At 44.5% G+C, this 13416-nt stretch overlaps 1 protein-coding gene across 1 annotated transcript in view; it reads left to right on the top strand.

Annotated features, from left to right (window-relative positions):
* Positions 1-8879, top strand: part of LOC139558482 (zinc finger protein 704-like) — a 29515-nt gene extending 20636 nt beyond the window's left edge. Inside the window, exons 4-6 of the mRNA XM_071373638.1 lie at positions 7055-7155; positions 7722-8013; positions 8621-8879. Of these exons, the coding sequence (XP_071229739.1) occupies positions 7055-7155; positions 7722-8013; positions 8621-8857 (630 nt within the window). The 3' untranslated portion in view covers positions 8858-8879. The remainder of the gene's footprint in view (positions 1-7054; positions 7156-7721; positions 8014-8620) is intronic.
* Positions 8880-13416: the final 4537 nt, after the last annotated feature.

The raw sequence follows: 13416 nt of genomic DNA, 5'->3' as shown, positions 1-13416 counted from the left end.
CACAGGATAGCTATAGGATAACCAAAGGATAACCACAGGATAACCATGGTATAACCATTTAATAACCACAGGATAGCTATAGGATAACCATATAATAACCACAGGATAGCTATAGGATAACCATAGTATAACCATATAATAACCACAGGATAGCTATAGGATAACCAAAGGATAACCATAGTATAACCACAGGATAGCTATAGGATAACCATATAATAACCACAGGATAACCATGGTATAACCATATAATAACCACAGGATAGCTATAGGATAACCAAAGGATAACCATAGTATAACCATATAATAACCACAGGATAGCTATAGGATAACCATATAATAACCACAGGATAACCATGGTATAACCATATAATAACCACAGGATAGCTATAGGATAACCAAAGGATAACCATAGTATAACCATATAATAACCACAGGATAGCTATAGGATAACCATAGTATAACCATATAATAACCACAGGATAGCTTTAGGATAACCATAGTATAACCACAGGATAGCTATAGGATAACCATATAATAACCACAGGATAACCATGGTATAACCATATAATAACCACAGGATAGCTATAGGATAACCAAAGGATAACCATGGTATAACCATATAATAACCACAGGATAGCTATAGGATAACCAAAGGATAACCATAGTATAACCATATAATAACCATAGGATAGCTATAGGATAACCATAGTATAACCATATAATAACCACAGGATAGCTATAGGATAACCATAGTATAACCACATAATAACTATAGGATAGCTATAGGATAACCATGGTATAACCATATAATAACCACAGGATAGCTATAGGATAACCAAAGGATAACCATGGTATAACCATATAATAACCACAGGATAGCTATAGGATAACCAAAGGATAACCATAGTATAACCATATAATAACCACAGGATAGCTATAGGATAACCATATAATAACCACAGGATAGCTATAGGATAACCATAGTATAACCACAGGATAGCTATAGGGTAACCATATAATAACCACAGGATAACCATGGTATAACCATATAATAACCACAGGATAGCTATAGGATAACCAAAGGATAACCATGGTATAACCATATAATAACCACAGGATAGCTAAAGGATAACCATATAATAACCATAGGATAGCTATAGGATAACCATAGTATAACCATATAATAACCACAGGATAGCTATAGGATAACCATAGTATAACCATATAATAACTATAGGATAGCTATAGCATAACCATGGTATAACCATATAATAACCACAGGATAGCTATAGGATAACCAAAGGATAACCATAGTATAACCATATAATAACCACAGGATAACCATAGTATAACCATATAATAACCACAGGATAGCTATAGGATAACCATATAATAACCACAGGATAACCAATGGTTAACCATAGTATAACCATATAATAACCACAGGATAGCTATAGGATAACCAAAGGATAACCATAGTATAACCACAGGATAGCTATAGGATAACCATATAATAACCACAGGATAACCATGGTATAACCATATAATAACCACAGGATAGCTATAGGATAACCAAAGGATAACCATAGTATAACCATATAATAACCACAGGATAGCTATAGGATAACCATATAATAACCACATGATAACCATGGTATAACCATATAATAACCACAGGATAGCTATAGGATAACCAAATGATAACCATATAATAACCACAGGATAGCTATAGGATAACCATAGTATAACCATATAATAACCACAGGATAGCTATAGGATAACCATAGTATAACCACGGGATAGCTATAGGATAACCATATAATAACCACAGGATAACCATATAATAACCACAGGATAGCTATAGGATAACCAAAGGATAACCATAACCAAAGGATAACCATAGTATAACCATATAATAACCATAGGATAGCTATAGGATAACCATGGTATAACCATATAATAACCACAGGATAGCTATAGGATAACCAAAGGATAACCATGGTATAACCATATAATAACCACAGGATAGCTATAGGATAACCAAAGGATAACCATAGTATAACCATAGTATAACCATATAATAACCACAGGATAGCTATAGGATAACCATAGTATAACCATATAATAACCACAGGATAGCTATAGGATAACCATAGTATAACCACAGGATAGCTATAGGATAACCATATAATAACCACAGGATAACCATGGTATAACCATATAATAACCACAGGATAGCTATAGGATAACCATGGTATAACCATATAATAACCACAGGATAGCTAAAGGATAACCATATAATAACCATAGGATAGCTATAGGATAACCATAGTATAACCATATAATAACCACAGGATAGCTATAGGATAACCATAGTATAACCATATAATAACTATAGGATAGCTATAGGATAACCATGGTATAACCATATAATAACCACAGGATAGCTATAGGATAACCAAAGGATAACCATAGTATAACCATATAATAACAACAGGATAACCAAAGGATAACCATAGTATAACCATATAATAACCACATGATAGCTATAGGATAACCATAGTATAACCATATAATAACCACAGGATAGCTATAGGATAACCATAGTATAACCACAGGATAGCTATAGGATAACCATATAATAACCACAGGATAACCATGGTATAACCATATAATAACCACAGGATAGCTATAGGATAACCATAGTATAACCATATAATAACCACAGGATAGCTATAGGATAACCATGGTATAACCATATAATAACCACAGGATAGCTATAGTATAACCATATAATAACCACAGGATAGCTATAGGATAACCATAGTATAACCATATAATAACCACAGGATAGCTATAGGATAACCATGGTATACCCATATAATAACCACAGGATAGCTATAGGATAACCATGGTATAACCATATAATAACCACAGGATAGCTATAGGATAACCATGGTATAACCATATAATAACCACAGGATAGCTATAGGATAACCATGGTATAACCATATAATAACCACAGGATAGCTATAGTATAACCATATAATAACCACAGGATAGCTATAGGATAACCATAGTATAACCATATAATAACCACAGGATAGCTATAGGATAACCATGTATAACCATATAATAACCACAGGATAGCTATAGGATAACCATGGTATAACCACAGGATAGCTATATGATAACCATGGTATAACCATATAATAACCACAGGATAGCTATAGGATAACCATGGTATAACCATATAACCACAGGATAGCTATAGGATAACCATGGTATAACCATATAATAACCACAGGATAGCTATAGGATAACCATGGTATAACCATATAATAACCATAGGATAGCTATAGGATAACCATAGTATAACCATATAATAACCACAGGATAGCTATAGGATAACCATAGTATAACCATATAATAACCACAGGATAGCTATAGGATAACCATGTATAACCATATAATAACCACAGGATAGCTATAGGATAACCATGGTATAACCACAGGATAGCTATATGATAACCATGGTATAACCATATAATAACCACAGGATAGCTATAGGATAACCATGGTATAACCATATAACCACAGGATAGCTATAGGATAACCATGGTATACCCATATAATAACCACAGGATAGCTAAAGGATAACCATAGTATAACCATATAATAACCATAGGATAGCTATAGGATAACCATAGTATAACCATATAATAACCACAGGATAGCTATAGGATAACCATAGTATAACCATATAATAACTATAGGATAGCTATAGGATAACCATGGTATAACCATATAATAACCACAGGATAGCTATAGGATAACCAAAGGATAACCATAGTATAACCATATAATAACCACAGGATAACCAAAGGATAACCATAGTATAACCATATAATAACCACAGGATAGCTATAGGATAACTATAGTATAACCATATAACAACCACAGGATATCTATAGGATAACCAAAGGATAACCATAGTATAACCACAGGATAGCTATAGGATAACCATATAATAACCACAGGATAACCAACAGATAACCATAGTATAACCATATAATAACCACAGGATAACCATAGTATAACCATAGTATAACCACAGGATAGCTATAGGATAACCAAAGGATAACCATATTATAACCATATAATAACCACAGGATAACCATATAATAACCACAGGATAGCTATAGGATAACCAAAGGATAACCATAGTATAACCATATAATAACCACAGGATAACCATATAATAACCACAGGATAACTATAGGATAACCAAAGGATAACCATAGTGTAACCATATAATAACCACATGATAACCATATAATAACCACAGGATAGCTATAGGATAACCAAAGGATAACCATTAGATGTTTTACAACATATTGCTGTGGTTCTTTGAGGACCTGACAGAACAAAGACTAGATCAGATCAATGTTTTAATCAATTCTGACTGACTATAACAGTATACTGATTATATAGTCCTGTGTCACTGTATGTACAAGTATGTATGTATGTATGTACAACCTTTAATAGTGTGAAGTATAAATGTGTTTTTTGTATATCCCACTCCCCCTGTCACAGCCAGGGGATCAGCCATTATTGACTGCGACCCTGGAGTAATTAGGGTTACTTGTCTCGCTGAAGGGCAGAACGACAGATTTACCTTGTCGGCTCGAGATTCAATCCAGCGACCTTTCGGTTACTGGTCCAACACTCCTGACCACCAGGCTACCTGCTGTACACTGACTGGGGGTGTTTCTTTTGAAATGGTAGTAGATTGATTTAAGAAGTAGTTGTACTGTAGTGTCTTGCCAAGATCATTGATAAGTGGGATGTCCCAAAAGAAGGCAGGTCCTGCACTTGTTTTGGACATGTTGCTAGCTAGCTAATGTAATACCTTCTCCTTCCTGAACTCCAAGTGATATGCTGACTGAGGTAGAATTTGGGACACAGCGTGAAAGTGTGAAAGTGACTGATCCTCACACGTGGCGATGCCTGATGCCGTCTCTGGACCACAACATGGCACAAACACCATGCTTAGAAACAAGACGAGCATGAAAACATGTTGGGCGGACACAACATGTCGTGGCCACTCAGATTAACCGAACGCTCATTAATTTATTAATTAATTTTGTCCCTCATTCTTATCAGGGGAGAAGAATGATTGGATGGTGACGCAAGGGCTCTGGTCTGTTGTGTATCTGTCAATTCCCCCCCCCACACACACACACACACACCCCAGATGCATTTCCAGTTCATTTATCCTGCTTAATTACTTTACAGCCACACATAAGGTCACCTGGTATAATTGAAATAAATTATTTTAATATCTTCACTGGAAAACATGAAGACTATGCAGCAGGTCTCTGGGGACATCTCTGGGGATATCTCTTAATTGTGGGTTGAAGGGGGATATACGGAGAGATGGAGACAGACAAAGAGAGAGAGAAAATGGTAGAGAGGGAGAGATACTGAGAGAAAAAAATTCAGAATTGTGCTGCCTGTGTAAACGCTGCTAAAATATTGTTTGATACATTTTTAAGTTCCACTTTTCAAATCTAGTGTTGGTAATAAATAACTTCAGAGTCTCTGACCCGTATTGGTTTCTGTAAAAGTTGCCAGTGTTCCCAGGCCAACCAGAGCCTAGTGCTGCTCTTCTCTTCCTGGTTCCCAGGCCAACCAGAGCCTAGTGCTGCTCTTCTCTTCCTGGTTCCCAGGCCAACCAGAGCCTAGTGCTGCTCTTCTCTTCCTGGTTCCCAGGCCAACCAGAGCCTAGTGCTGCTCTTCTCTTCCTGGTTCCCAGGCCAACCAGAGCCTAGTGCTGCTCTTCTCTTCCTGGTTCCCAGGCCAACCAGAGCCTAGTGCTGCTCTTCTCTTCCTACTCTGAGCCAAAAGACAATGCTGTTCGTTCTCCACTCTTTTAATGAACTGTGTGCTGCTGGCATGGGGGACTTCACAGGGCTTTGTTACCCAAGGACCAAAACAGCATCTGTTATAAGTAGGGTGGCAGGTAGCCTAGCAGTTCAGAGCATTGGGCCAGTAACCGGAAGATTGCTGGTTCGAATCCCTAAGCCGACTAGGTGAACAATCTGTCTATGTGCCCTTGAGCAAGGTGCTTAACCCTAATTGCTCCTGTAAGTCACTCTGGATAAGAGCGTTTGCTAAATGACTAAAAATGTAAATTTAAAGGACTGCCCTGAACAATGGGCAAATAGATGACCCCCATCATAAAGGACTGACGAGGAGCCACATGGCCCCCATGATAAAGGACTGACGAGGAGCCACATGGCCCCCATGATGAAGGACTGACGAGGAGCCACATGGACCCCATCATATAGGACTGACGAGGAGCCACATGACCCCCATGATAAAGGACTGATGAGGAGCCACATGGCCCCCATGATAAAGGACTGACGAGGAGCCACATGACCCCCATGATAAAGGACTGACGAGGAGCCACATGACCCCCATGATAAAGGACTGACGAGGGGCCACATGTACCCCATCATATAGGACTGACGAGGAGCCACATGACCCCCACCATAAAGGTGTTTCTGTTGTACTTCACTTTTTAAAAGTACTACTTATATACTGCATTGTTGGGAAAGCGCTTTCAAGAAAGCCATTTCACTGTACTTGTGCACGTGACAAAACTTGAAACGGATCGATCAGAGAATTAATACACGTCTGTCCTCAGAAGGCTTTCACCCCATCTGGTCATGTGTTCCTTTGTAGTGGGTTCGATTCCCAGGACCACCCATACGTAAAATGTATGCACAAATGACTGACTGACTAAGTTGATTTGGATAAAAGTGTCTGCTAAATGTTATTTATTATATATATATTTTTTTATTATCTGAAAGTTGCTGCTCGGGAAGCAATTGGCCTCAGAGGGCCATGCTGTAATTACAGAGGACAGGTTGTGTGAGAAATGGTACAGAGCAGAGGTGTGTGCGTGTGCTCGTGGCGTATTTGATGTGAGAAAAGGATGACTTGGCTGGTGTTCAACGTTGTTCTCTCTTCTGTGTGTAATGTCCAGAACTCCATGAAGGTGATGTTCAAGTGTCTGTGGAAGAACTGTGGGAAGGTTCTGAGCTCTGCTGCTGGGATACAGAGACACATCCGGACCGTTCACCTGGGGTAACACACACACACACACACACACACACACACACACACACACACACACACACACACACACACACACACACACACACACACACAGGGTTATACACACAGGCATGCTCACTCAGTCTCTCTCCTTTTCTCTTTCTCACACTCTTTTTGTCTCTTGCTCTCTCTTTTATTCTCTCTCTCTTACACACACACGCACAGACGAAATCACTCCAACACACACACACACACACACACACACACACACACACACACACACACACACACACCCATCCAACGTTTGACCCCCTCCAGCGAGAGATAAGAGGCCTCTCCTCTCGATGGCCTTTCAATGAGATTGTCAAAGAACAATAGCAGATTAAATCCGGTGGGATTATCACCACGGTAACATTTCCTCATTTTGGCTCAGCGTGACAGGCCAGGGATGAATGAGGACGGAACAGAACAATGGTATCACATAGATCAGCGATCTGGTCCAATCCTAATTTCTCTGTAATGACAAGAGAAGGGCTCATCCAATCCAACTCCATGCTGATATTAAGCCCTAATTGTAACCCCTCCCTCTCTTCCAGGCGTAACTGTGACTCTGACTGCAGTGACGGAGAGGAGGATTTCTACTACTCAGAGATCAAACTCAACACAGACTCAGTGGCTGACGGTCTGAGCAGCCTGTCCCCCGTCTCCCCCTCCGTGCTGTCCCCCGTCCCTCCCTCCAATGACCGCCACAGACGACCCCCCGCAGAGGGCAGCAACGGGTCCAGTGGGAACAAGGAGAACCACAGCCACGCCCACTCAAACACCACGCCCCTCAGTCGCTCCGCCCCCAGCGCCCTCTACCTCATCCACACTGACCACGCCTACCAGGTCAGAGAGACACCCACAAAACTACTGGCCACGCCTACTGATAGCTTAAGTAGAAAAGTGCTTCCAGTATTTGGGTTTTAAGCAGGAAGTGTCAAAGTGCTTCCAGTATTTGGGTTTTAAGCAGGAAGTGTCAAAGTGCTTCCAGTATTTGCGTTTTAAGCAGGTTTCAAAGTGCTTCCAGTATTTGGGTTTTAAGCAGGAAGTGTCAAAGTGCTTCCAGTATTTGGGTTTTAAGCAGGAGGTTTCAAAGTGCTTCCAGTATTTGGGTTTTAAGCAGGAAGTGTCAAAGTGCTTCCAGTATTTGCTAAAGACACTGCACAGATACATTTTCATTGATTAAGTGCTTGATTGACTCTTACTGTTAGGTTGATTTGATTTGTTGGTTAATTGATTGATTGACTGACTTAGTGGTTAATTTATTTATTTATTGTGTGTGTGTGTGTGTGTGTGTTTGTGTGTGTGTGTGTGTGTGTGTGTGTGTGTGTGTGTGTGTGTGTGTGTGTGTGTGTGTGTGTGTGTGTGTGTGTGTGTGTGTGTGTGTGTGTGTGGCTATACACTGGTCTTTAAAGGTGTGACTGCCTCGTGACTTGTTGCTGTCCCTTTCCAGGCCACATCTCCAGTCACCATCCCCTCCACTGGGTCAGGCTCGGACTCTGGCTCTGCTGCCTCCACCTCCTTCACTCCCAGCAGCAGCTCCAACTTCAGCATCTCCTGGCAGTCACCTCCTGTCACCTTCACTGGCACCGCTGTGAGTATAAACGTCCCAACAGATCCACAGATGACGCAATCTCTATTGCCCTCCACATTGCCCTTTCACACCTGGACAAAAGGAATACCTATGTGAGAATGCTGTTCATTGACTACTCAACGTTCAACACCATAGTGCCCTCCAAGCTTATCATTAAGCTAAGGACCCTGGGACTAAACACCTCCCTCTGCAACTGGATCCTGGACTTCCTGACGGGCTGCCCTCAGGTGGTGAGGGTAGGCAACAACACATCCACCATGCTGACCCTCAACACGGGGCCCCCCAGGGGTGCGTGCTTAGTCCCCTCCTATATTTTCTGTTCACCCACGACTGGATGGCCACAGACGACTCCCAGCACCATCATTAAGTTTGCAGACGACACAACGGTGGTAGGACTGATGACAGACGATGAGACTTTTGGGAGGAGGTCAGAGACCTGGCACTGTGGTGCTAGGACAACAACCTCTCCCTCAACTCCCTTTGAGCAAGACAAAGGAGCTGATCGTTGACTACAGGAAACGGAGGGCTGAGCATGCCCCCATTAACATCAACAGGGCTATAGTGGAGTGGGCTGAGAGCATCTTCAGTGACTACTTCACTAAGGATCTATTTTTGTTTTAATAAATTATTTAACCTTTATTTAACTAGGCAAGTAAGTTAAGAACAAATTCTTATTTACAATGACGGCCTACCCCGGCCAAACCCGGGCGATGCTGGGCCAATTGTGCGACGCTCTATGGGACTCCCAATCATGTGTTTCAGCCTGGATTCGAACCAGGGACTGTAGTGACGCCTCTTGCACTGCGTTGCAGTGCCTTAGACCGCTGGGCCACTCGTGAGCCCTGTGTGGACCATCTATCATGGTCCAAACTCACCAACAGTCATGAAGATAATGCCTCTTCCACATCAGGAGACTGAAAAGAGTTGGCATGGGCCCTCAGATCCTCAAAAAGATCTACAGCTGCACCATCGAGAGCATCTTGACTGGCTGCATCACCACTTGGTATGGCAACTGCTTGGCATCCGACCGTAAGGCGCTACAGAGGGTGGTGCAGATGACCCAGTACATCACTGGGTCCAAGTTCCCTGCTATCCAGGACCTCTATACCAGGCGGTGCCAGAGGAAGACCCTAAAAAAACTCCTGTCACCCAAGTCTTGGACTGTTCTTTATGCTACTGCATGTTAGGTGGTCCCGGAGCACCACGTCTAGGTCCAAAAGGCTCCTTAACAGCTTCTACCCCCAAGCCATAAGACTGCTGAACAGTTAATCAAATGGCCATCCGGACTATTTACATTGACCCCCTTTTTTTTTTTTGCCACTGACTATCTTGAACTGGTTCTATGCACACTCACTGGACTCTACCCACACACTCACTGGACTCTACCCACACACTCACTGGACTCTACCCACACACTCACTGGACTCTACCCACACACTCACTGGACTCTACCCACACACTGACTGGACTCTACCCACACACTCACTGGACTCTACCCACACACTGACTGGACTCTACCCACACACTGACTGGACTCTACCCACACACCCACTGGACTCTACCCACACACTCACTGGACTCTACCCACACACTCACTGGACTCTACCCACACACTCACTGGACTCTACCCACACACTCACTGGACTCTACCCACACACTCACTGGACTCTACCCACACACTGACTGGACTCTACCCACACACTCACTGGACTCTACCCACACACTCACTGGACTCTACCCACACACTCACTGGACTCTACCCATACACTCACTGGACTCTACCCACACACTGACTGGACTCTACCCACACACTCACTGGACTCTACCCACACACTGACTGGACTCTACCCACACACTCACTGGACTCTACCCACACACCCACTGGACTCTACCCACACACCCACTGGACTCTACCCACACACTCACTGGACTCTACCCATACACTCACTGGACTCTACCCATACACTCACTGGACTCTACCCACACACTGACTGGACTCTACCCACACACTCACTGGACTCTACCCACACACTGACTGGACTCTACCCACACACTCACTGGACTCTACCCACACACCCACTGGACTCTACCCACACACCCACTGGACTCTACCCATACACTCACTGGACTCTACCCATACACTCACTGGACTCTACCCATACACTCACTGGACTCTACCCACACACTGACTGGACTCTACCCACACACTGACTGGACTCTACCCACACACCCACTGGACTCTACCCACACACTCACTGGACTCTACCCACACACTCACTGGACTCTACCCACACACTCACTGGACTCTACCCACACACTCACTGGACTCTACCCACACACTCACTGGACTCTACCCACACACTGACTGGACTCTACCCACACACTCACTGGACTCTACCCACACACTCACTGGACTCTACCCACACACTCACTGGACTCTACCCATACACTCACTGGACTCTACCCACACACTGACTGGACTCTACCCACACACTCACTGGACTCTACCCACACACTGACTGGACTCTACCCACACACTCACTGGACTCTACCCACACACCCACTGGACTCTACCCACACACCCACTGGACTCTACCCACACACTCACTGGACTCTACCCATACACTCACTGGACTCTACCCATACACTCACTGGACTCTACCCACACACTGACTGGACTCTACCCACACACTCACTGGACTCTACCCACACACTGACTGGACTCTACCCACACACTCACTGGACTCTACCCACACACCCACTGGACTCTACCCACACACCCACTGGACTCTACCCATACACTCACTGGACTCTACCCATACACTCACTGGACTCTACCCATACACTCACTGGACTCTACCCACACACTGACTGGACTCTACCCACACACTGACTGGACTCTACCCACACACCCACTGGACTCTACCCACACACTCACTGGACTCTACCCACACACTCACTGGACTCTACCCACACACTCACTGGACTCTACCCATACACTCACTGGACTCTACCCACACACTGACTGGACTCTACCCACACACTGACTAGACTCTACCCACACACTCACTGGACTCTACCCACACACTCACTGGACTCTACCCACACACTCACTGGACTCTACCCACACACTCACTGGACTCTACCCACACACTCACTGGACTCTACCCACACACTCACTGGACTCTACCCACACACTGACTGGACTCTACCCACACACTCACTGGACTCTACCCACACACTCACTGGACTCTACCCACACACTCACTGGACTCTACCCATACACTCACTGGACTCTACCCACACACTGACTGGACTCTACCCACACACTCACTGGATTCTACCCACACACTGACTGGACTCTACTCACACACTCACTGGACTCTACCCACACACCCACTGGACTCTACCCACACACCCACTGGACTCTACCCACACACTCACTGGACTCTACCCATACACTCACTGGACTCTACCCATACACTCACTGGACTCTACCCACACACTGACTGGACTCTACCCACACACTCACTGGACTCTACCCACACACTCACTGGACTCTACCCACACACTCACTGGACTCTACCCACACACCCACTGGACTCTACCCACACACCCACTGGACTCTACCCACACACTCACTGGACTCTACCCATACACTCACTGGACTCTACCCATACACTCACTGGACTCTACCCACACACTCACTGGACTCTACCCACACACTGACTGGACTCTACCCACACACTCACTGGACTCTACCCACACACCCACTGGACTCTACCCACACACTCACTGGACTCTACCCACACACTCACTGGACTCTACCCACACACTGACTGGACTCTACCCACACACTCACTGGACTCTACCCACACACTCACTGGACTCTACCCACACACTGACTGGACTCTACCCACACACTCACTGGACTCTACCCACACACTCACTAGACTCTACCCACACACTGACTGGACTCTACCCACACACTCACTGGACTCTACCCACACACTCACTGGACTCTACCCACACACTCACTGGACTCTACCCACACACTGACTGGACTCTACCCACACACTCACTGGACTCTACCCACACACTGACTGGACTCTACCCACACACTCACTGGACTCTACCCACACACTCACTGGACTCTACCCACACACTCACTGGACTCTACCCACACACTGACTGGACTCTACCCACACACTCACTGGACTCTACCCACACACTCACTGGACTCTACCCACACACTCACTGGACTCTACCCACACACTGACTGGACTCTACCCACACACTCACTGGACTCTACCCACACACTCACTAGACTCTACCCACACACTGACTGGACTCTACCCACACACTCACTGGACTCTACCCACACACTCACTGGACTCTACCCACACACTCACTGGACTCTACCCACACACTGACTGGACTCTACCCACACACTCACTGGACTCTACCCATACACTCACTGGACTCTACCCATACACTCACTGGACTCTACCCACACACTGACTGGACTCTACCCACACACTCACTGGACTCTACCCACACACTGACTGGACTCTACCCACACACTCACTGGACTCTACCCACACACCCACTGGACTCTACCCACACACCCACTGGACTCTACCCACACACTCACT

Source organism: Salvelinus alpinus, chromosome 29 (genome assembly GCF_045679555.1).
Source record: "Salvelinus alpinus chromosome 29, SLU_Salpinus.1, whole genome shotgun sequence".
Taxonomy (NCBI): domain Eukaryota; kingdom Metazoa; phylum Chordata; class Actinopteri; order Salmoniformes; family Salmonidae; genus Salvelinus; species Salvelinus alpinus.
The sequence above is the reverse complement of the archived record's forward strand: the minus strand, read 5'-3'. Positions and strand labels throughout refer to the sequence as shown.